The 23268-nt window shown below is 67.3% G+C and overlaps 3 protein-coding genes and 2 non-coding genes across 6 annotated transcripts; 2 read left to right on the top strand and 3 right to left on the bottom strand.

Annotated features, from left to right (window-relative positions):
* Positions 1 to 880: 880 nt before the first annotated feature.
* Positions 881 to 4319, bottom strand: LOC141976222 (uncharacterized). The gene is made up of 8 exons (XM_074937058.1): positions 4181 to 4319; positions 3206 to 3450; positions 2983 to 3046; positions 2543 to 2670; positions 2083 to 2201; positions 1733 to 1865; positions 1289 to 1385; positions 881 to 1085 (listed from the first exon to the last, which is right to left on the bottom strand). Exons 1-8 carry the CDS (start codon positions 4248 to 4250, stop codon positions 1039 to 1041), a joined length of 903 nt encoding a protein of 300 aa, XP_074793159.1. The 5' UTR covers positions 4251 to 4319; the 3' UTR covers positions 881 to 1038.
* Positions 4320 to 4935: 616 nt separating this feature from the next.
* On the bottom strand, positions 4936 to 14482 carry LOC141976220 (rho guanine nucleotide exchange factor 3-like). The gene is given in 14 exon segments (XM_074937055.1): positions 4936 to 5470; positions 5732 to 5746; positions 5749 to 5899; positions 6419 to 6589; positions 7654 to 7911; positions 8414 to 8490; positions 8675 to 8771; positions 9334 to 9396; positions 9827 to 9979; positions 10206 to 10310; positions 11219 to 11290; positions 11801 to 11858; positions 12519 to 12675; positions 14348 to 14482. Coding segments are annotated over 13 exon segments (1449 nt in total). The 5' UTR covers positions 12554 to 12675; positions 14348 to 14482; the 3' UTR covers positions 4936 to 5276.
* A 53-nt stretch (positions 14483 to 14535) lies between these two features.
* On the bottom strand, positions 14536 to 22068 carry LOC141976221 (adiponectin receptor protein 1-like). Of its 2 annotated transcripts, none has more exons than XM_074937056.1 (8): positions 22016 to 22068; positions 20757 to 20954; positions 20502 to 20654; positions 17981 to 18152; positions 16860 to 17046; positions 16200 to 16387; positions 15637 to 15830; positions 14536 to 15328 (listed from the first exon to the last, which is right to left on the bottom strand). In XM_074937056.1, the coding sequence occupies exons 2-8, from the start codon at positions 20787 to 20789 to the stop codon at positions 15200 to 15202; spliced, it is 1056 nt and encodes a 351-aa protein (XP_074793157.1). In that variant the 5' UTR covers positions 20790 to 20954; positions 22016 to 22068; the 3' UTR covers positions 14536 to 15199. The 2 variants fall into 2 exon arrangements, with proteins under 2 accessions (XP_074793157.1, XP_074793158.1); XM_074937057.1 differs by lacking the exon at positions 22016 to 22068 and adding an exon at positions 21272 to 21375.
* A 766-nt stretch (positions 22069 to 22834) lies between these two features.
* Positions 22835 to 22906, top strand: TRNAE-UUC (transfer RNA glutamic acid (anticodon UUC)). The gene has a single exon. It is a non-coding gene; the product is annotated as a tRNA-Glu (tRNA).
* A 290-nt stretch (positions 22907 to 23196) lies between these two features.
* Positions 23197 to 23268, top strand: TRNAE-UUC (transfer RNA glutamic acid (anticodon UUC)). Its single transcript has one exon. It is a non-coding gene; the product is annotated as a tRNA-Glu (tRNA).

Raw genomic sequence — 23268 nt, 5'->3', positions numbered from 1 at the left:
CTCCCTGCGCCCCCTGCTGGAGGGGAGGGGCCCTGCGCCGTGTGTGTCTCCCTGCGCCCCCTGCTGGAGGGGACGGGCCCTGTGCTGTGCGTGTCTCCCTGCGCCCCCTGCTGGAGGGGACGGGCCCTGCGCCGTGCGTGTCTCCCTGCGCCCCCTGCTGGAGGGGAGGGGCCCTGCGCCGTGCGTGTCTCCCTGCGCCCCCTGCTGGAGGGGAGGGGCCCTGGGTGTCTCCCTGCGCCCCCTGCTGGAGGGGAGGGGCCCTGGGTGTCTCCCTGCGCCCCCTGCTGGAGGGGAGGGGCCCTGGGTGTCTCCCTGCGCCCCCTGCTGGAGGGGAGGGGCCCTGCGCCGTGCGTGTCTCCCTGCGCCCCCTGCTGGAGGGGACGGGCCCTGTGCTGTGCGTGTCTCCCTGCGCCCCCTGCTGGAGGGGACGGGCCCTGTGCTGTGCGTGTCTCCCTGCGCCCCCTACTGGAGGGGGAGGGGCCCTGTGCCGTGTGTGTCTTCCTGCGCCCCCTGCTGGAGGGGGAGGGGCCCTGTGCCGTGCGTGTCTCCCTGCGCCCCCTGCTGGAGGGGAGGGGCCCTGCGCTGTGCGTGTCTCCCTGCGCCCCCTGCTGGAGGGGAGGGGCCCTGCGCTGTGCGTGTCTCCCTGCGCCCCCTGCTGGAGGGGAGGGGCCCTGCGCCGTGCGTGGCCCCCTGCTGGAGGGGACGGGCCCTGTGCCGTGTGTGTCTCCCTGCGCCCCCTGCTGGAGGGGACGGGCCCTGCGCCATGCGTGTCTCTCTGTGCCCCCTGCTGGAGGGGAGGGGCGGGGCCCTGTGCCGTCTGTGTCTCCCTGCGCCCCCTGCTGGAGGGGACGGGCCCTGCGGTGGGTGAGCTGTGCCCCCCCAGAACCAGGCGCACCCAGCAGCTGCGGGGAGACAGGCTTTATTCAGGCAGGTGCCGGGGGGCGTGGTGAAGGGCTGGGCCCTGCGTCCTGGCGCCGTTGGCACTGGAGCGGCGGTCGCGGGGCGGGGGCGGCAGAAGCGGAGATGAGCGGCGACGTCTCACAGGGTCCGGTGCAGCCCCTCGACCAGCTCGGCGTAGTGGGGCTCTGGGGGAAGAACAGGGGCTGAGGCTGCTGGAAGCCCCTCACTCCCGACCCGCAGCCCCCTAGGCTCCCCCCAATACTGCCGGTGCCCCTCAGCCCCCTCTTGCCCAGCCCTGGACTCCACCCCCCCGCCCCGCAGGCCCTGCCGGTGCCCCTCCCTCCTGCTCCACAGGCCCGGGTAGCCAAGCCCAGGGCTGTCCCCTCACCGTGGTGGGGCTGGATGTGGCCGTGCCGGATGAGGAAATCCAGGGCGACCAGCGCGCAGTTGGGTTTGAAGTCACCTGAGGCGATGGCGTTCTTCACCTGTGGGGGCGAGAGCAGCTGTGGGCGGGTGGCCTTCCACTGAGCGGCAGCCACCTCTGGGGCGGAGCAGCTGGGGAACGGCCACACACAACGGTGCCCGGGGCTCCCTAAGAAATGTGATAAGCAACACAACCTCCCTGTGGGCGGGGCAGCGACAGGGCAGGAGCGGCAGCCTAGGGGGTGCCCATGCCCCCCTCCCTGCAGCATGGTGTCTCCCAGCACTCTGCCCCACAGCATGGCATCCCCCAGCGCCCGGCCCTGACTGCCAGGGGAGAGCGCCCCCTGCCCAGCCCCCTCAGCGCCCGGCCCTGACTGCCAGGGGAGAGTGCCCCCTGCTCACCGCTCACCTCATCTAGGCCCCACAGGTAAAACTCCTGCATCTCCCCGTCGCCCACGCGGGGCTCGAAGTCTTCGGGCAGCTCCAGATCGAAGACAAACTGGCACTCGGGGAAGATGCCCCGATGGTCCTCATAGGTGTAGCTGCGGGGGAGGGAAGGGGGTCAATGGGGGGGAGCGGTGCCCAATTGGACCCTGCCTGGTTCCCCCCCACTGCCCCCATGGAGCTGGGCTCAGCACCCTGCAGATGCAGTTTCCCCCTCTTGGCCACAGGGTGACGCTGACCTGGCAGATCCAGGAGCTGGGGTGGGTCAGAGAAGAGGGGAGGGGCTAGAGGGGGTGTTACCCCCCCCCGAGTTACCTGATGGTGCCCACGGGCCGGGCCTTAGCTGCCAGCGTGGGGGGGATGCAGGCCTCCTCCTGGCACTCCTTCACCAGCGTCTCCATCACCCCCAGCCCTGCCGCGATGCCCCCCGCCGCCTGCAGGACAGCAGGGAGTGAGGGTGGTGCCCTGCATGCGGGGTACTTCCCCCCCCCCGGGCCTCTCCAGCGTGGTACCTCCCCCGGGTCAGACCTATGCACCCCCACAAACACACACACTGTACCCTGCCAGGGGCAGAACCAGAGGGCCCCGCCACACACACACACTACCCCCACCAGGTCAGACCCATGGGTGCAGCCAGCTCTGTCAGAACCATCCCCCTGCTATGGGGGGGGTGGGAGATTCCTTGCCCCCTCCCTCTCTGCTGGAGCTCTGCCCCCTGCATCCAGGGCCGTGCCCCTCCCCTGCGGTGCGCCCCTCCCTGCGGTGCTCCCCTCACCAGGTTGTCCAGCCGGCCGGGGTAGGTGGGCTTGGTGGGGGCGCGGCGGCCCAGCCACATGCAGGGGCGGCCCCCGCGCCAGGTGTAGCCGTTCAGGTGGGTGCCGTAGCAGCGAACCCCCAGCAGCGCTGAGGAGGGGAGTGAGGGTCAGTCGAGGGCGTGGGATTTCCCCACCCTGGGGGAGTGGGAGCAACCCCAGTCCCCCAGCTCCTCCCCTCCCCACTCCACCCCACCCCCCTGCCCTCCTGTCTGCCCTGCCCACCCCATTCCACACTCCCACTCTACCCCCACTATGCCCCCCAGCTCCTCCCCTCCCCACTCCACCCCCTTCCCTCTTGTCTGCCCTCCCCACCCCATTCCACACCCCCACTATCCCCCCCCCTCTTCCCCCGCTGCGCCCCGCAGGCCTTCCCCCACCACTCCCACCCAGCAGGACTCACCGGTGGCCGCGCGCTCCATGCTGAACAGAGGCGGGTCGCAGAACTGGGGCATCACCTCATAGTGCTGCAAGGACAAGGGGGCCAGCTGAGAGAACCCAGGAGTCCTGGATCCCTGCCCCGCCCCCCGGGGCTCTAACCACTAGACATCCGTCCCCTCCCAGAGCCAGGATGGAACCCAGGAGTCCCTCCACTCCCCTGCCAGGGGCTGGGCACCCGGCCTCACCTCGTCTCTCCATTCACGCAGGCAGGGGAAAGCCCCCAGGTCGCGCAGCTCCGTGAGCACCTGCCCCACGGCGGCCGTGCGCTGCTCGTGGGATGCCAGCTGCGGGTGGAGCTCAATGTGGCTGGGCCCGGGGCACACGGTGAACACAGCCGGGTAGCCCTGGAGCCGCTGGGCTACCGGGGCGGGCACGGAGCCCACGCGCTGCCCCGCCACCAGGAACGGCAGGCACTGGTCCCGGGACGAGCCTGGGGAGAGGGCCACGGGCCACGGTTAGACCCCCCCACGCAGACACCCTGCAGCTCAGTGCTCCCCCTGGAGCCCTCTGCCCCCGCACAGCACCCCTGAGCCTCCCCTGCAGCACCGAGCCCCCCAAATTCATCCTGCAGTTCAGTGCCCCCCAAACCCCTCTATAGGACTGTGCCTCCCCCCACTTCTCCCACAGCATGGCGCCCCCACCTGCTCCCTGTGGCTAGAGCCCCCTGCCCCACTGAGCCCCCCCCACCTGTCCCTTTAATTAGGTCTGTGGTCCCCTCCCTCCACTAAATCCTGCCCCTTTAACAGTTAAAGGGGGTCACAAGTCTTCCAGCTCCCCGCCCTGCCCCTTTAAGTAGTGAAGCACGTGAGTGAGTCCCAGCCATTCCTGTTGGCGAATTCCTTCCCCGCCCTTTAATAACAACAGACCATTCGTTTCCTTCGGCTCAATTCTCTCCTCACAGCCGCACCTTTAAGAATTAAAGGGCAGTAAGTTATTTTTTGTCGGCTCATTTTCCACCCACTCCTTCCCCTTTAAGAATTAAACGCCCGTAGCCGGTATTGTTTGTCGGCTGACATTTTCCCCTCGCTCACCTCCCCTTTAAGAATTAAAGGGGCGGCCGGGGCCTCATCTCGTGCCGGCCGATTGCAGCAGGCGCCGCTTTCAGGAGCCGGTTACCATGGCCACGCGCCCGCCCCTCCCCGCTAGGCCCCGCCCCGTACCGGGCTCGTGGAAATTGTTCATCCGCTTCAGCAGCTCCCGGACCCGCTCGGACCACGCGGGAGCCGCCATGACACCCCCGGCCCCGCCTCCAGCCAATCATAGTCGAGCGGCTTCCGCCTCAGGCCCCGCCTCCTCGCCAATCAGGGGCCGAGCGGGTCCGTCCCCCCCCCCCCCGACCAATCGGATCACGAGGCATGTTGTAAAACCCGCCCCCTCCCACCTCTCCGAACTGAGACGCTTCCTCAAGCCACGCCCCTTAGTATTTGTTGGCCAATCAGCTGGCAGGCTCCCTCCTGGCCACGCCCTCTCTCCACAGTTGACCAATTGGGTGGCAGGATCCCTGCCTGGCTACGCCCTCTCTCCATAGCTGGCCAATGGGGTGGCAGGATTCCTGCCTGGCTACGCCCTCTCTCCACAGCTGGCCAATGGGGTGGCAGGATCCCGGGCCTGCCTCAGCCCCTCCCCTCCCCACCCCACCCCCACTCTGTGCCTGGGCAGCCAGACTCAGGAGTTTGGGACCCTGCTCCCGCCGTGGCTCCACCCCTCCCATAGGCCCCACCCCCAGTGTAGGGGGACCCAGTGTCCCCCCTCCGGCCCCTCCCCCCGGGGGCAGGCAGGGACCCCTCCCCCATGACAGGGCACAGCTGGGGGGGCAGCTCGGGGTGACTCCCTCGGCTGGCGGCAGCAGTAGCCTGTTACCCGGCGGGGGCACACACAGAGAAATCGGGGCCCGGCCGCGACCATCACAGGTTTATTGGCAGCTGGTCACAGAAAGGCCAGTGGGGGTACAGGGCAGCGGGGACACGCAAGGGCCCCCCGCAGAGGGGCAGCCCCTGGCCCCCCCACTCCCACTCCAGGGCGGCCAAGGGGCACCTTCGTCTTCCAGCCGCGGGAGGGGAGACGGCCCGAGAGCAGCCCACGCGGGGTTAAGGCCCTGGGCCGCAATAAATACGGGAGCGGGGGGGTGGACCCAGGAGTCCGGGGAGAGATGGAGAAAGACGAATCCGGCTCGGCGGGACGGAGGGACCCGGGCGTCCGGGCGGCTCAGCTCTCAGCTCCGCGTGCCAGTGACCTGGAGCCGCGGGGGAGCCCGGCTCAGGTGTGGTCCATGGGGGGGTCACAGTCCAGGCGCAGGGCGGCCAGGGGCCCCAGGCTGCCGTCGAGCTCCGGGGGCGGGCGGGCGGCCAGGGCCTGGCGCAGGCGGCTCAACCACTGCTGCTTGTCGAAGGCGTCGGCCGCCTGCAGCGTGTGGGCCCGGGCCCCGGCGCTGACCCGCAGGCAGCTCCTGCCTGGGGGGAAGGGAGGGGAGGGGGGTCAAATGGGGGGGCTGCCCCGCTACCAGCCAGCCCCAGCCCCTAGCCCCCCATCCCAGTCAGCCCCTCCCCAGTTAGACTGTCCCTCGCTTGCCCCCCACCCAAGCCAGTCCCCCCCCCAAGCTGACCCCCCACCCCAACCAGCTCCAGCCTCCAGCAGCAGGCGTGAACCTGGGGGGCAGGGATCCCAGTGGGGGATGGGTCAGGGGAATCCCAGCAGAGCAGGGGGGCACCTACCGCGCTCACGCAGGGCCCCCCAAGCCGGGCCCCCCCGTCAGGCAGGTCCTGCACCTCCAGCTGGTCGACGGGCAGGGGGGGCCCCTGGAGCTGGAACACGACCTGCTCCCCCTGCAGGACGGGCCGGGTCAGCGCCAGCGCCTCCTGGAACAGGAACACATGCAGCCTCTGCAGGGAGAGGGGGGTCAGGACACCTGGGTTCCTGCCCCGGCTCCGGCAGGGGAGTGGGCTCTAGTGGTTAGAGCGGGGAGGGAGGGGCTTGGAGCCAGGACTCCTGGGTTCTCTCGCTGTAACCCAAGCTTGGAGATAGTTTCCCCGCCCCCTGGCACCCCCCAATGCCCAGCCCCCGGGCACCTGCCAGTGCCCACCCCCTGCAGTGCCCCACCCTATGGCAACCCCAGCCCCCTGCCCCCCAGTGCCCGGCCTCCGCCCCCCAGTGCCCATCCTCCTGCCCCTCAGTGTCCCACCCTACGGCAACCCCAGCCCCCTGCCCCCCAGTGCCCAACCTCCTGCCCCCTGGCACCCTCCCAGCACCCAGCCCCCCAGCACCCCCCAGCGCCCCACCCTATGGCAACCCCAGTGCCCAGCCCCCTGCCCCCCAACCTCCCTGCCCAGCTCCCCATGGCACCATGCCCCCTAGCGCCCAGCCCTGGCTGAGGGGAGGCGCCCGGGGCGGGAGGCCGGTACCTGCCCCTTGCTGTTGCGGAGGTCCCCGTGGCAGAGCAGCAGGCTGGAGCGGTCGATGCCGGGGTGCCGGGGCGCCCCCTCGGGGTAGCTCAGCCGTTGCTGGTAGTACCGGCACTCGGCCTCCCCCGTCTTCCTGTTGATCAGCCCCACCAGGTCCTGGGCCAGCGCCACCTGCCCCCATGGGTCACCGGTCAGCGGGGTCCTCGCCTGTCCTGCGGGGTGCTCGGGGACCCTCTGCCCCCCACGGTGCTACCCCCTCCCTGCAGGGTGCATGGGCACCCTCTGCCCCCCCACCCCATGGTGCTACCCCCTCCCTGCAGGGCGCATGGGCACCCTCTGCCCCCCCACGGTGCTACCCCCTCCCTGCAGGGCGCATGGGCACCCTCTGCCCCCCCACGGTGCTACCCCCTCCCTGCAGGGTGCATGGGCACCCTCTGCCCCCCCACCCCATGGTGCTACCCCCTCCCTGCGGGGCGCATGGGCACCCTCTGCCCCCCCACGGTGCTACCCCCTCCCTGCGGGGCGCATGGGCACCCTCTGCCCCCCCCCACGGTGCTACCCCCTCCCTGTGGGGCGCATGGGCACCCTCTGCCCCCCCCCACGGTGCTACCCCCTCCCTGCGGGGTGCATGGGCACCCTCTGCCCCCCCCACGGTGCTACCCATCCCTGCAGGGTGCATGGGCACCCTCTGCCCCCCCCACGGTGCTACCCCCTCCCTGCAGGGTGCATGGGCACCCTCTATCCCCCCCACGGTGCTACCCCCTCCCTGCAGGGTGCATGGGCACCCTCTTCCCCCCCACCCCATGGTGCTACCCCCTCCCTGCGGGGCGCATGGGCACCCTCTGCCCCCCCACGGTGCTACCCCCTCCCTGTGGGGCGCATGGGCACCCTCTGCCCCCCACGGTGCTACCCCCTCCCTGCAGGGTGCATGGGCACTCTCTGCCCCCCCCACGGTGCTACCCCCTCCCTGCAGGGTGCATGGGCACCCTCTGTCCCCCCCCACGGTGCTACCCCCTCCCTGCAGGGTGCATGGGCACCCTCTGCCCCCCCACCCCATGGTGCTACCCCCTCCCTGCGGGGTGCATGGGCACCCTCTGCCCCCCCACCCCATGGTGCTACCCCATCCCTGCAGGGTGCATGGGCACCCTCTGCCCCCACCTCCCCCTCTTTGTGGTATTAACCAACCCCTCGCAGTGAGAGGGGGTCCCGTCCCTCCCCTGCGCCCTGGCTCTCACCGCCCGCTGCAGGGGCGCCTGGTCGGGGTGCTCGGGGGGCGTCTGGCGCAGCACCTCCCGCAGCAGCAGGGGGTACTTGACCAGGCGGCTGCGGGGCAGGTCCAGGAAGCTCCAAAGCTCCAGCTTGCGGCTGAAGGCCGACTCCTGGCACAGGCGCAGGAATTCCCCCACCGCCGGCTCCTGCTTGCGGCGGTCCAGCCGCGCCTTGGCCCACACCTGGTGGCAGCAGTAGGATTCGTAGGCCCGCAGCCCGGGCAGCTGTGGGGGGGAGAGGCCAAGAGAGGGGGAGCCAGTCCCAGTCACAGCCTGCGCTGGGGGGCGGGGGGGGGGCTGCCGTTCCTGACACCCACACACACCAGGCCAGGGGTCCCCATCCCCCTCTCCTGTGGGGCCACATTCCCCGCTCCCAGGCTGGGCTGGGGGGTCCAGTTACACCTCCTCCTCCCCAGACACTAGACAAAGCCCCACTGCCCAGCCGGGGGAACCCCTCCCCCCACCCTCTTCCCTCCTGGGGGGGGTCTCCCCATTCCTGGTTCCCCACCTTCCCCCATTTCCTCCTGCCCCTCCCCCACCCAAGCCCCTGCCCCTCCCCAGTATTCCCTACCTCCTTCCCTCAAACCCCTTGTCCTTCCCCTCGGCCCCCCATGTCCATCCCCCTCCCCATAGCTCCTCCCCCAACCCCGTGCTCCCCCCTCCTAACATCCCCAGCCCCATAGATGTCACCCCCCCATTGACCCCAGCCTCCCCCCCCAGGCCTTACCCAGTCCAGCAGGGTGGGTCCCAGCTCAGGCACCGTCCCATCCTCCTGCCTCAGACCCAGCAGCCGCCCCAGCAAGTCTGCAAAAGGGGGGGGGGGTCAGTGCAGGGATCAGGCCGTAGGGCGAGCAGCCTCCTGCGGGGGGGGAAATAGCGGCAAAGTGGACTCCCACCCACCCCCCACCCATGGGGCAGGGAGCCTCCCCCGCATCCAGCCGGTGTCGCGCTGCCCCCCAGCGGCGCCCGGCGGAACTGCAGCCTGTACCTTCGTGCAGCGGCGCCAGGGAATCCAGGGTCCCGAAGATCTCGCGCAGCTCGGCCTCGGGCAGGATGGCCAGCGTCAGCATCGGCTCGTAGTAGTTCTGCAAGGGGCAGGGGGTGAGCGCGCCCCCCACAGCCCCCCACATCCCTCCACAGCACAGCGCCCCCCGCTTCCTCCCACTGCCCAGCGCCCCCCACAGCCCCCCCAATTCCCCCACAGCACAGTGCCCCCCACAGCACAGTGCCCCCCACAGCCCCCCAATTTCCCACCACAGCACAGCGCCCCCCACAGCCCCCCCAAATCTCTCTGCAGCACAGCACCCCCCGCTTCGTCCCGCTGCCCACAACCCCCCTCTGCCCCCCAATCCCCTGCTGCACAGGACCCCCCACTGAGCCCCCCACTTTGCCCCACAGCACAGTGGCCCCCTCACTGGGCCCCCCCCCAACAGAGCACCCCCTGCTGAGCCTCCCACAATGCTGAGCCCCTCTCTGCCCCCTGCTGGGACCCCACCTCCCAGCGCCATAGCCCAGCAGCATAGCAGCACCCCCGCTGAGCCCCCCCTGCTTCCCCCGCAGCACAGTGCACCCTGCTGAGCCCCCCACTTCACCCTGCTGGGACCCCACCCCCCAGTGCCGCTCATCTAGCGGGGAGGGGGAAGGTACCTTCTTCACCAGGTTCAAATCGGCGACCAGTTGCTGCTCCCCCTGCATCAGCTCGAAGATCACCTGGGGAGGGAGGGTCAGGCTAAGCCCCCAGATACCCCCATGGTACCCCCCCACCCCGCTCCCAGCCCTGCCCCTGCCTGGTTCCTCCCTCCCCACCTGCCCCCAGCCCCGCCCACACCTGACTCCTCCCACACCTGCTCCCAGCCCCACCCCTGCCTGGCTCCTCCCCCAGCCCCAGCCCCGCCCCCAGCCTGGCTCCTCCCCCACCTTGCTCTATGCCCCGCCCTCGGCTGACTCCTCCCCCACCTGCTCCCAGCCCTGCCCTTAGCTCCTCCCCCACCTTATTCCATGCCCCGCCCCTAGCCTGGCTCCTCCCCCACCGTGTTTCATGCCCCACCCCCGCTACTCCACCACCTCCTTCATGCCCCACTCCCCAGGCTCCTCCCCTTGCCTGCTGGCCCCGCCCCCTGTGCCTGGCCCCGCCCCTCACCTCCTGGCGTTTCACCTCACGGGCCGAGAGCTCCTCACTGACCCGATCAAAGGTCTCGCTCCAGAGTTTGCTGCTGCGGCGCCGGCAGCCCCCAGCCCGGGGAGGCGGGATGTAGCCTGGGGGGCGGGGCTCCGTCTTGAAGCTGATGGACCTCTGGGGTGTGAGGGGGCGGGATGGACAGTGATTGGCTGAGAGTGGAATACGGACCCCGCCCCCCCTTCACCCATCTCCCAGGGTGCCCCTTCCCGCCCAGCCCCGCATCCCCATCCTCAGGGGACCCCCCATCTCACCCCCTCCCTCTGCTGGAAGGGGCTGGCGACGGCCCTGCTCTGTGTGTCCTGGCCCCCATAGAGCCGGGATGAGGGGGATCCCTGGGTACCTGGATCGACTGGCTCAGGCGTTTCAGGGGTGTCACCTTGGCCGAGGGGGGCCCCGGGGCCGACAGGGTCTTGGCGACAGGTTTCACCCGCTTGGTGCAGGGCTCCTGGGGAGGAAAGCAGTGAGGGGGGGGGGCGTCACCAGGCCCGGCTCAGCACTGGGGGGGCTGGACCCAGACAATGGGCCCCCGGGAACTATTTATAGACCCGGCTTCCTGCCACCAGCGAACAATCCAGGGGCTTCCGGGCAGGAAAAGAGAGAAACAGACCAGCCTTGGTGTATCTCCCCTACCCCCCAGCTCCTCCGGTGCCCCTCACTCCTGATCCTCAGCCCCTGCTAGCCCAGCCCTGGTGTATCCCCCATGCCTGCTGGTTCCCCTCACTCCCGGCTAGCCGAGCCCTGGGCTCCCCCCAGCTCTACCGGTGCCCCTCACTCCCGACCCGCAGCCCCTGCTAGTCCAGCCCTGGTAAATCCCCCCTGCCCCCCGTCTGCGGGTGCCCCTCACTCCTGACCCGCAGCCCCCTGCCGGCTGAGCCCTGGGCTCCCCACTGCAGGGGCTGGGGAAGGGGTCCCACTGTGACACCACGTCTGTCTGCTCAGCCAATCTGCTGTCAAGGAGATGCCCCCCACTCCACGCCTCAGCCAATTGCAGAGCGGGGTGAGGACCTCTCCCCTATGTATAGGGCCCTTCTCCCTGCAGCCAATCACCACGCTCCGTTCCTCCAGACACGCCCCCCTGCCATGGCACAACCAACCACAGAGAAACTCCGCACCCCTGCCAGCAAGCTGACCACACCCACTAGCCAAAGAAGCCCCGCCTACCGCTACGATTTAAAGGGGCCAGGCCAGAATTCAACCATCCCCACGTGTGGGTGTGGGGGTGGGGGTGGGGGGGGAAATCAGTGGGAATGAAGGGGGACAGTGTGGGGGGAAGAGGTACTAGTGGGCAGATAAGGATGAAATGATGGGGAGCTAGTCGGGGGAGGGTCTGTCCCGGCAGAGGGAGGGTCTCACCTTGTCATCAGAGGTCTGGGGCTCAGGCCCCTGCTGCCCCATGCCAGGCACCCCCTGCTGCTTCCGTTTCTTCTGCCAGAGAGAGAGGGGGGTCAGAGCCAGATTTGGGGGGACCCTGCCCCATCTCCCAGACCCCCATCCCCACAGCCACCCCACCCCATCTCCCAGACCTCCTGTCTCCGTCCCCACAGCCACCCCACCCCACCCCATCTCCCAGACCTCCTGTGCCCATTCCCACGGCCACCCCACCCCAGATTTCCCACCCCTAGACACCCCACCCCACCCCCAGATCTCCCAGACCCCCTGTGCCCATCCCCACGGCCACCCCACCCCAGATTTCCCACCCCTAGACGCCCCACCCCACCCCCAGATCTCCCAGACCCCCTGTTCCCATCCCCACAGCCACCCCCCCCCATTTCCCAGACCCCCTGTCCCCATCCCCTCAGCCCTCCCATCTCCCAGACCCCCATCCCCACAGTCACCCTGCTCCATCTCCCAGAACCCCTGTCTCTGTCCCCATGGCCACTCCACCCATACCCCAAAGCTCCAACCTCCACTCCAGCCTTGCCCTCCCCCACTCACCCCCGAGCCCTCGGACAGGGACCCTGAGGTCTGGGATCGCTCCCGATGCACCGGGGACCTGCAAACACACCGGGAAGGGGGTTACAAGAATGGGGTGCTGTAAGCTTCCTTCCAGCAGTGCCATGGGCACCCACAGTCCCTGCTCCCCTGGGGTGCTGCGAGCTTCCTTCCAGCAGTGCTGTGGGGACACATCAAGAATGACACCCCCCAACAAACTTCTCTGAAGTTTGGTGCTACGTTATGGGGAACTGTAATTCCCCTGGCTACCCCGGATGTCGCGAGCCTGGGGAGGCGCAAAATTGGGTGAGTTATTCTGGGCTGTGTTGGAGCGGGGGAGGGGGGCGGAGAGCCAGGACTCCTGGGTTCTCTCCCCAGCTCTGGGAGGGGAGTGGGGTCTACTGGGTTAGAGCAGCAGGGGCTGGGAGCCAGGACTCCTGGGTTCTCTCCCCAGCTCTGGGAGGGGAGTGGGGTCTAGTGGTCAGAGCAGGGGGGGCTGGGAACCAGGATGCCTGGGTTCTCTCCCCAGCTTGGGGAGGGGAGTGGAGTCTCCTGAGTTACAGGAGAAGTCAGTGCCCCTTTTCTGTGCCTCAGTTGCCCCTGGGAGGGGATAATTCGGAATCCCCTGCTCTGTGCAGCATCCGCCCCTGTCTTTGTGGGGTGAGGAAGGTGCAGGATTTGGTACATTTCCCTCCCCCCCACCCCCCGGTGACCCTCTTACCATGATTCCTGCTCCGCCAGCCCCTCCTCATCCATGGTCGCTCAGCGCATCCCTGGGCCCCCCTGCACCTGCCGCCTGCTCCCCTCGGCCCCCCAGGGCGCGGGTGGCTCGACACCAAGTCCCCGAAGCCAAGAGGCGCTTCCGTCCCTGTGGTTTCCTGCGCTGGGGGAGGCGGGGGGGGGCCAGTTCCTGTGTTTGTAGCGATTCCACCAAGGGTGCTGGCCCCACACTGCCCCGCCCAATGGCGCCCCCCAGTGGCCGGCCCTGCCTGCCAGGGGAGAGCACTCCCTGCCCAGCCCCCCACCTGGCTCCCTGCCCCCCAGCACCCCCCAGCACCTGGCCCTGCCTGCCAAGGGAGAGCACCCCCTGCCCAGCCCCCTCACCCTGCCGCATGGCACCCCGGCTTCGTTCTGCAGCTTGGGCAGGAGACAACCGCCTCCGTGATGCTCACCCACTTCCTTCCACCTCTCACTCCCCTCGAGGCAGGTCAGCCACAGACACGAAACAGACTACAGATGCAAGTTCTCTGCAGCAGCGCCCACCCCCTGCACAGAGACGGTTGGCCTGGCGCTGAGATGCAGCCACCTCTGGGGTGGGGCAGCTGGTGACCAGCTGCACATAACACAGCAAAAGGACAGGTGGGTCTCCCAGCGTTGAGATGCAGCCACCTCTGGGGCGGGGCAGCTGGGAACTGCCGCACATAAAGCCGCCCAAGGTCTGCCATGCAGACTCCAGGCAGGCTGGGGGCCAGGAGAGAACTTATTTTCCTTATAATGTTTCCAGCTTCTAGGAATTTATTACAATAGCCAGGAAAAAAAATAATAACCAGGCTACGAAAAGCAACAGGGCTCTGGGGTGGCTCTGAGACATGGCTGGGGAAGGGTGGGGGGCACAGCTGTGCTTTGGCTTGGTACTGTGCTGGGGGGCCCGGCAGATGGGTTCCCCCATCTCCACAGCAACCCCACTGGGTGGGGTCCCTTTGCCCCAGACAGCCACCTCCTTCCCACACTGCCCTATGCCCCACCCTGCCCTACTCTGCAAATCGCCCCGCATTGCCTCAAGCTCCCCATATCCTGATCCACAGCCCCCCAAAGCCCCCTACCCCGCCTTCCAGTTCTTCACCCTGTCCTTGTTCCATGCCCCCTCTCTGGTGCCCCCCCAGGTGCCGGCGGGAGCTGGGGCTCCACAGCATGGATAGAATGGATGCCCCTGCAGCCCCTCGCCTGGCACCAAGCCCACCACTAGCCCCCACTCCCCTCCCCCAGCTGTGGAGAGAACCCAGGAGTCCTGACTCCCAGACCCCCCTCCCCGCTGTAACCACTAGCCCCCACTCCCCTCCCCCAGCCGGGGAGAGAACCCAGGAGTGCCAGATCCCAGCCCCTGGCTCTAACCCACTAGACCCCACTCCCCTCCCCCAGCCGGGGAGAGAACCCAGGAGCCCCGGATCCCAGCCCCTGGCTCTAACCCACCAGACCCCACTCCCCTCCCCCAGCTGGGGAGAGAACCCAGGAGTCCTGGCTCCCAGGCCTGTCCCCAGTCACTCAGGCTGGCTTGGGGCGAGCAGGGGAGAGAATATTTCGGGCTCAACCCCACCCCCTGAGCAACTCTTAAAGGGGCAGCTTCTTCTCTACCCCCCCTCCCGCCCCAGTCCTCCACAAACAAGAACTACACGCCTTTCCAAGAGGGGACATGCCCAAGTTTCTTAAAGGGCCAGAGACTGAGAAATTGGGGTGGGAGATTAAGCTAAAAATAGGTGCAGTGAGTTGCTAAATACCGCCCCCCCCACAGTGCAACAGGGGAAAAATACGGGGCAGGCACAACAAAAATACCAGGTAATGTCCCCTTTAAAAGAAGCCACGCCCCCTTGGCTTGATTGGCCCACACAAAGTGGGATGGATCAGTCTGTGTCATAAGCCACGCCTCCCATGTTGCGATTGGTCAGTTAGTGATCGCAGTAACATCTCCGTGGTGCGATTGGTTGGTTACTGTGTGACATCACAAGTCCATGGCATGAGTGGTTGGTTGGTGTCTGAGGCCACACCCCCTGTGGTGTGATTCGTTGGTCAGAGTCTTAGGTCACGCCCCATTTGGGGCAATTGGTCAGTCAGGATCTGATATCACTACTCCATGGTCTGATTGGTTGGTCAGGGTCCAAGGCCACACTCCTAGTGGGCCAATTGGTCAGTTGTCATCTGAGGTCCCGCCTTCTGTCATGTGATCGGCTGCTGGAGGACAGGCTTGGTTGGCGTGTGAGGCCCTGAATCCAGTGCTGGGATTGGTCGGTTGGTGTTAAAGGCGGCAACCTCCCCTGGCGTGATTGACTGGTTGAGGCTGGGATTGGTTGGTCGGTGCCAGAGGCCACGCTTCCCGTGGGAGCACTCCTCCACTGGCATCTGAGGCCACGTCCTCTGGGTGGATCTGGTCGCTCGGCACCCCGGGGCCACGCCCCCAGGGTGGGATCTGGTCGTTCGGCACCCGGGGCCACGCCCCCGGGGTGGGATCTGGTCGCTCGGCACCCGGGGCCACACCCCCTGGGGTGGGATCTGATCGCTCGTCACCCGGGGCCACACCCCCTGGGGTGGGATCTGATCGCTCGTCACCTGGGGCCACGCCCCCCGGGGTGGGATCTGGTCGCCCGGGGCCAGGCCCCCCGGGGCAGGATCCGGTGGGTCGGGGGGGGGTCACAGCACAGTGCTCTTGGTGCAGGTGCCCCCCAGCGAGGAGCGGAAGGCCTGGAGCTGGGAGACCCCGTGGAGGTGGACGCCGGCGCCCGCCACCACCAGCACGTGGAAGATCTGGTGGGAGTGGAACTGCGGGGAGGGGGAGAGAAAGGGGGAGGGGTGAGCCTGGCTCCGCCCACCTCCCCTGGCAGGAGCAAGCCAGGCCCCGCCCCCTCCCTGGGCACCCACCTCCCCCAGGATGGGGGTAAGGATCAGCCCTGCCCCACCCAGGGCACGGGTTAGGGACACACAGAGCCTGGAGCAAGGCTGTGGAGAGAACCCAGGCATCCAGGCTCCCAGCCCCACTCTGCTCTGACCACTAGACCCCCCTCCCCTCCCAGCCCCGGGAGAGAACCCAGGCGTCCGGGCTCCCAGCAGGCCGTGCGGGGAGGACTCACCCAGATGTCGCACTTGCCGGGGAAGAAGCGCTCGGGCACGCGGGCGGCGTACACCACCGCGCCCAGGATGTAGAGCAGCGCCATGAGGAAGAGCCAGCCCATCTGCCCGGCCGTCACCGCCCGCACCGGCCCCTCGGCCAGCATGAAGTGCAGGGTGGGCACCAGCCCGCTGAGCCCCAGACCCAGAAACACGCCTGCCGCCGGGCAGAGAGAGGGGTCAGGGCATGTGCCCGCCTCCAGGTGCCCCCTGTGCCCGGCCCACAGCCCCCACTGCCTGCCTCCCCGGCGGCCCCCTCTGCCCACTGCCAGCCGCCCCCTGTGCCCTGTGACCACTGCCAGCCGCCCCCGTGCCCTGCGCCCACTGCCAGCCTCCCCCTGTGCCCTGCGTCCACTGCCAGCCCATGCCCAGTCCCCTGCCCTCCCAGCCCCCCTCTGTGTCCAGCCGCCCCCTGCCCCCACTGCCAGCCCCTGGCCACCTCCTGTGCCCAGCCCCTTATCCCACTGCCAGCACCCTATGCCCTGCCCCCTGCCCCATGGCCAGCCCCTCCAATCCAGGCACTCACCTGCCCGCACGGCGCGGTACTGGGGCGTGGCGAAATGGTCCCACTGGGACACCGTGATGGCCGTGACCCCCAGCGCGCAGACGATGATGAGGTAGATGAGCTGGGGCTGGGGCGAGCAGTAGAAGGAGTAATACAGCCAGGGCACGAAGCTGCCCACGATCAGCAGCGTGATGCCCGAGTAATCCAGCCTGCGGGGACAGCAGACATGACTCCCCTCCCAGAGCTGGGGAGAGAACCCAGGAGTCCTGGCTCCCAGCCCCGGCCCTGCTCTAACCCACCAGACCCTGCTCCCCTCCCAGAGCCAGAGAGAGAACCAAGGAGTCCTGGCTGCTCCCCGTTCTAACCACTAGGCCCCACTCCCCTCCCAGAGCCAGGGAAAGAACCCAGGAGACCTGGCTGCCGCCCCTCCCCGGCTCTAACCACTAGGCCCCACTCCCCTCCCAGAGCCAGGGAAAGAACCCAGGAGTCCTGGCTGCCCCCCACCTCCCCGCTCTAACCACTAGGCCTCACTCCCCTCCCAGAGCTGGGGAGTGATCTAAAAATTCCTGGCTCCCAGCCCTGACCAGGCCACCCCAGATTCCACTTCCTTTCCTGAATGGTGGCTAGAAGAACCCGGGTGTCTGGCCTGGCAGTGCCCCGCCCCCGGGGCTGGGTGCTCACTTGGAGAAGGTGCGGGACACTCTCTCCGAGTGGCAGTACACCGTGTGGAAGAGGCAGGAGAAGCAGAGGCAGAGGGTGGCCCCCAGGAAAAACGTCCCGAAGACGACCCGCTCCTGGACGGGGGCCCTGTAATTCATGTTGGGGCTGAACATGTAGCCAATGCCCAAGACGAGGAAGAAGAGGGCGCCTGGAATGGGAGGAGAGGAGAGTCCAAATGCAACCACCTCTGGGGCAGGGCAGCTGGGGAACAGCCGCACATAATGCCACATGGGGACGGCTCGCCTGGCGCTGAGATGTTGTCACGGAGTCCCCGGGCGATGCTCTGGAACTGCTCCCCATGAAGCCAGTCAGGACTTTGGGGAAGTCTCCTCTCTGTGAGCAGACTGTCTGCAGGGCACACAGCCCACACGGCTTCCACCTCCCTGGGTCTCACCTCAGAGCATTTAGTATCCTCTGCCCCTCCGTGCCCCTTCCCCCAGCGAGTCCGCCCAGGCGGGGTCCTGGGGGGGCCAGAGGGTCCTGCCCCCCAACTCCGCAGTCAGACGGGACTCTCAGCCAGCCAGTAACACAGAAGTTTATTAGATGACAGGAACATGGTCTAACACAGAGCTTGTAGGTGCAGAGAACAGGACCCCTCAGCTGGGTCCATTTTGGGGGGCAGTGAGCCAGACAACCACGTCTGCCCTTCACTCCATGTCTCCAGCCAGCCCCAAAACTGAAACTCCCTCCAGCCCCCACTCCTCTGGGCTTTGTCCCTTTCCCGGGCCAGGAGGTCACCTGATTCCTTTGTTCTCCAACCCTTTAGCTTTCACCTTGCAGGGGGGAAGGGCCCAGGCCATCAGTTGCCAGGAAACAGGGTGTCGGCCATTCTCTGTGTCCAGACCCCTGCACACACCCTCTAGAGCCCTCTAGGGCTCTGCAACGATCATACACCCTTATCTCACCACCTAGATACTTAAGAACTGCATAGGGGAAACTGAGGCACCCCCACACTATTCAGAGGAAACATTAAGAACAGTCCCACTTCGCCACAGATGTGCCCATCGAAAACACAGCTAGAGCATCCCTGCTGAGCCCTCGCCACCCTCCCCGCCGCCTCCGGACGCCTGGGTCCCACTGACCGATGAGGTGTGTCCAGATGTTGCCGGTCTCCGTGTGCAGGCGGAAGATGCTGCGGAAGCAGGCGCGGAAGGAAGGCATGGGTGGACGGTGCCCGTGGAGAAGGAAGTCGTTGTCCTTCAGCCAGTCGGGCAGCACATCATGGGGGAAGACCCTCCAGCGCCCCTCCCACACCTGCAAAGAGAGCCGGGATAGAACCCAGGAGTCCTGGCTCCCAGCCCCCACCCCCACTTTAACCACTAGACCCTTCCTGCCCCTCCCAGAGCTGGGGACAGAACCCAGGAGTCCTGGCACCCAGCCCTCCCCCCGCCTTGCTCTAACCACTAGACCAATGGTGGGCAAACTATGGCCCGGGGGCTGCATCTGGCCCTCCCAACGTTTTAATTTGGCCCTCGAGCTCCCACCGGGAAGTGGGGGTCTGGGGCTTGCCCCGCTCCGGCGCTCCAGCTGGGAAGCAGAGTTGGGGTCTTGCCCCATTCCGCACTCTCCTGGAAGCAACAGCACATCCCCGCCTCCAGCTCCTATGCGTAGGTGCAGCCAGGGGGCTCCGCACGCTGTCCCCACCCCAAGCGCCACCCCACAGCTCCCATTGGCCTGGAATCACAGCCAATGGGAGCTGCAGGGGCGGAGCCTGCGGACAGGGCAGTGCGCAGAGCCGCCTGGCCATGCATCCACGTAGGAGCCGGAGTTGGGGACATACCACTGTTTCCGGGACCTGATTGAGGTGAACCTGCCCCCCTGGCCCCCTCCCGTGCCCCAGCCCCCTGCCCCAGCCCTGATCCCCCTCTGGCCCTCCGAACCCCTCATCCCCAGCCTCACCCCAGAGCCCACACCCCCAACCGGAGCCCACCCGCCCCCCAACCCTCAATTTCATGAGCATTCATGGCCTGCCATACAATTTCCATACCCAGATGTGGCCCTCAGGCCAAAACGTTTGCCCTCCCCTGCACTAGACCCGCCCCTGCCCCTCCCAGAGTTGGGGAGAGAACCCAGGAGTCCTGGCTCCCAGCCCCGGGCAGCTGCTTGCCTTTCTCCAGACCTCATCCTCCTCAGTGCTAGTGCCGGCGTCTCTGGTTGCTTTCCTGTCCCTGCTCCCCATGGTCCAGTGGGGCCGGCTGGGCCCAAGCGCCGAGCCCGGTGGGGCTGGGGATCGTGCTGCCACCAAAGCCCCAACCCCTTTGCCCCCCTCCGGTCCTGCCGATCAATCCCCTCCCCTGGCTCTGGGGTGGGCCCTGGCATGGCCGGGCAGAGACCCGAGGAGGGTCCTGCCACCAGGGGTAGCTGGGATGCTGTCATGGGCAGGCTCAGGGAGGCCAGGCAGCATGGCTGGGCTGCTGAGGTCACAATGCCCCCTGCCAGCCCACTGTGCCACGTCCTGAGCCCCTGCGGGCAACTGGCCCATGGGCAGGCACAGGGTCCGGCCAGGACACCCCGAGCCTCCAGGCGATCCCTACTGGCCCAGGGGAATGGGACAGGTGGGGACGGAGGGGCTGCAGAGCCGGAGAGAGACTGGAGATGCTGAGAGGTGCGGGGGTAAGAGGAGGGACGGCATCCGCATGGATGGATGGATTTGCAGGCATGCTCAGGGATGGAGAGACGGACGGAGGGATGGACAGAAACGCCGAGTGATGGATGGACAGATGGATAGACAGACGGACGGGAATGCCCAGTGATGGATGGACGGACAAATGGACAGACGGACGGGAACTCCCAGGGGTGGATGGACAGATGTATGGACAGGAACGCCCAGTGGTGGATGGACGGATGGATGGATAGATGGACGGGAGTGTCCAATGATGGATCGATGGATGGACAGATGGACGGGAATGTCCAGTGAGGGATGGACGGATGGATGGATAGACAGATGGACAGGAACGCCCAGTGATGGATGGACGGATGGATGGACAGATGGACAGGAACGCCTAGAGATGGATGGACAGACGTATGGACGGGAACGCCCAGTGGTGGATGGACGGATGGATGGACAGATGGACGGGAACGCCCAGTGGTCAATGGACAGATGGATGGACAGATGGATGGGAACGCCCAGTGATGAATGGATGGACGGATGGACAGGAACACCCAGTAGTGGACAGATGGACGGGAATGCCCAATGACAAAGGGGGAGATGGACAGACAGACGGACATGCTCACAGACGAAGAGCTCAGGCAGTAGGAGGGGCCCTCCCAGAACAGCTCCTCCCCTCCTCTCCCCATCCTCTGCTGCACAATGTCATCCCCACATGGACGGGGAGCAGGGGAGCAGGCCCCACATCGCTACATCTAGGGGCCCCGTGCTGGGCTTTCCCCAAACCACCCCCAAACTCGTGACCCACACCCCTGGCACTGGAACAGAGAGAGCACAAACATGGTACAACTGACTGGGCATAGCTGTGTAGGAGTCCTGGCTCCCAGCCCCCCTGCTCTAACCACTAGACCTCACACCCTTCCCAGAGCTGGGGAGAGAACCCTGGAGTCCTGGCTCCCAGCTCCTCCCCCCAACCACTGCTCCGTGCCACTTACCTTAAAGACAAACTCCTCCACCCTCCCCATGGCTTGCTGGGCCTGGAGCGGCAGTGTGAGGACTCGCATGGGGTCCGCGTCGCCTGGCTCCTCAGCTCCCCACTGCACAGCGGCCCCCCAGCCCGCCGGCTCGGCCCCTACCTCCGCCCCCTGCTGGAGAGAAGGGCCGAGATGCAACCGAGGCAGCGGCTCCCATCCAGCCCGAGGGTGGGGGGCTGGGTGGATCTAGGGGTCACCAACTAGCCCCATGCTCACCTGGCTAGTGTCCTCCCCCAGCAGGGGTCCCATCTCTGCCAGCGCCTCTGGCCCCCCACGTATGGGGCCACCTCCTGTGCGGACGCCACAGGGGAAAGGGGGAGCCAGGGGAGGGTCCCGGCCTTTGCTGCTGCCTCCCCCCCAGGCCCACAGCCCAGTTCAGATGCTCCTGCCTGCCTGCCTCATGGTCCCGTCGGTCTGGGCGGGAGGGGGAAGCAGAGCATGAGCCCCTGGGTCTACCCAGAGCCCCCCATTGAGCCCGCCCCCAGTGCCCTCACCCCCCATGGCCTCCTGCCCCCAGTGCCCCACCCAGAGCCCCCCATGTCCCAGCCCCCCACCAGCCCCCAATCCTCCCACACTGCATCCCAGTCCCACCAGCCCCCCACCCACCTTTCAAGCCCCGATCGCAGCCCCACAACCCCCCACCCACTATCCTCCCGGTAGCCCCCACATATCCCAGCCCCACACTACCCTCAGAGCCCCCCCCCCAGTCTCTCAAAGCTGTTCCAGCGCACCTGCTTCCCAGGTTACTCCCCACATCCCTGTGCTCCACTGCCCCACACCACACCCTATGGCCCTGGGTCCCCAACTCCCACAGTCTACATCCAACCCCCATCAGCCCCAGCCTCTCCTTCCCTTCCAGAACCACCTCCACGCCCCGGTCAGACCCCGTCCTCACCCCCAGCCCCCCCCATCTCAGGACCCCAGTCTGCCCCTGCCTCCAGCCCCCCACTTTCCCCATCCCCCTGCCTCCAGCTCCCATCATCCCACCTACTCAGCCCCCCTCCCTCATCCTCCCACCTACCCCATCGCCCCATCTCAGACCCCCTGCCTCCCCTTGGCACAGCCCCAATAGCTCTTAGGCCCCCACCCCCCCACCAGGGCCCCATCTCAGGCCCCCAGCTTCCCCACCCCCTGCCTCCAGCCCCCCACCAGGCCCCCAGCCTCCCATCCCCCTGCCTCCAATCCCCATCCTCCCACCAGGCCCCCACCCCCTGTCTCAGAACCCCAGCCCCCACCAGGCCCCAACCTCCCATCCCCCTGCCTCCAGCCCCCCGCCAGGCCCCAACTTCCCATCCCCCTGCCTTCAGCCCCCCACCAGGCCCCCAGCCTCCCATCCCCCTGCCTCCCACCAGGCCCCCATCCCCTGTCTCAGAACCCCAGCCCCCACCAGGCCCCAACCTCCCATCCCCTTGCCCCCAGGCCCCCAGCCCTCTGCCCTATATCTGCCCCCCCATCTCTCTGCCCCCCCCCCTCACCCAGCAGCCCTGGAAGCAGCAGCAGCCAGAACCCAATCCCCGCCCCTGTGCCCAACGTCCTCCTCTGATTGGCCCTGGTGCCCGTCCGTCAGGGATAACTTCCCACGGCCGCGTCCCCGCCCACTTCCTTTTCTTTTTGCCATTGCCATGGCAACGCTGAAAGGGCCCGGAGCACAGAAACCGGGGGTTGGGGGGGGTGAAGGGAGAGTGAAGATGGGTCAGTCCCTTTGCACGGGGGTCATGTCCCTTTTCACAGAGGCCAGAGCCCTTTGCACGGGGGTCACGTCCCTTCGCACAGGGGTCATGTCCCTTTTCACAGAGGCCAGGGTCCTTTGCTCGGGGGTCACGTCCCTTCGCACGGGGGTCACGTCCCTTTGCACGGGGGACAGGGCCCTTTGCTCGGGGGTCACGTCCCTTTGCACAGGGGCCAGGGCCCTTTGCTCGGGGGTCACGTCCCTTCGCACGGGGGTCACGTCCCTTTGCACGGGGGACAGGGCCCTTTGCTCGGGGGTCACATCCCTTTGCATGGGGACCAGGGCCTTTTGCACAGAGCTGGGGCCTTTCACATGGGGGCCAGGGCCCTTCGCACGGGGGTGATGTCCCTTTGCACAGAGGCCCCGCTCCCTTAGCACGGGGGCTGGGTTGTGCCCTCTACGCGTGTCACCCTTTTCCATGGGGCCTCCTTGCAATGTGGCTGCTCCAGCCTCAGAGGGAGGATTGAGCCCTGGCTGGAGGCACAGGCTGGAAATCCGGTGTGATGCTGACAGGGGGTGTGTGAATACATCACTTGTGCCTGTGTGCAGGGCTTTCCTCAGCAGCTCCCATATGGTCTAGCGGTCAGGATTCCTGGTTTTCACCCAGGCGGCCCGGGTTCGACTCCCGGTATGGGAACAGCCATTGATTTTTTGTTTTTTTTCCCTCCCCCCCTTGCAGGCAGGAGCTCAGAGGCCGGCTCCACTTCTGCTCTGGATTCACGGGGGGTGGGGGGAGTGATCCTCGGGCCGGCGGGGTGGGGCACGGAGGCCTTGCGGGGGCGAGGGACGGGCGGAGAGGAGCCTTGAGTTGTGGGGCTGCCTCGTGGTGGGGTGGGGGGGTCTCTCCCGAGCTCCCCCGGTAGGTGGTGCTATAGTGCCCCACGGCCGCTCCTCAGGCCAGTTCCAACAGAGGGAGCAGCAGCTCATTCCCACATGGTCTAGCGGTTAGGATTCCTGGTTTTCACCCAGGCGGCCCGGGTTCGACTCCCGGTGTGGGAA

This window comes from Natator depressus, chromosome 23, assembly GCF_965152275.1.
Source record: "Natator depressus isolate rNatDep1 chromosome 23, rNatDep2.hap1, whole genome shotgun sequence".
NCBI classification, from domain to species: Eukaryota; Metazoa; Chordata; order Testudines; family Cheloniidae; genus Natator; species Natator depressus.
The sequence above is the reverse complement of the archived record's forward strand: the minus strand, read 5'-3'. Positions and strand labels throughout refer to the sequence as shown.

Excerpts from the sequence above, each read along its gene's own strand:
- LOC141976221 (XM_074937056.1), bottom strand. The coding sequence starts at position 20,789 with ATGGGACCCCTGCTGGGGGAGGACACTAGCCAG. Across the intron at positions 15,831-16,199 it reads GTACCGCGCCGTGCGGGCAG|GCGTGTTTCTGGGTCTGGGG; the intron begins GTGAGTGCCTGG and ends GCCCGGCGGCAG. Across the intron at positions 15,329-15,636 it reads CCGGCAAGTGCGACATCTGG|TTCCACTCCCACCAGATCTT; the intron begins GTGAGTCCTCCC and ends CCCTCCCCGCAG.
- LOC141976222 (XM_074937058.1), bottom strand. The coding sequence starts at position 4,250 with ATGGCGGCTCCCGCGTGGTCCGAGCGGGTCCGGGAGCTGCTGAAGCGG. Across the intron at positions 2,202-2,542 it reads CCGGCCGGCTGGACAACCTG|GCGGCGGGGGGCATCGCGGC; the intron begins GTGAGGGGAGCA and ends GCTGTCCTGCAG. Across the intron at positions 1,386-1,732 it reads ACCTGTGGGGCCTAGATGAG|GTGAAGAACGCCATCGCCTC; the intron begins GTGAGCGGTGAG and ends TCGCCCCCACAG.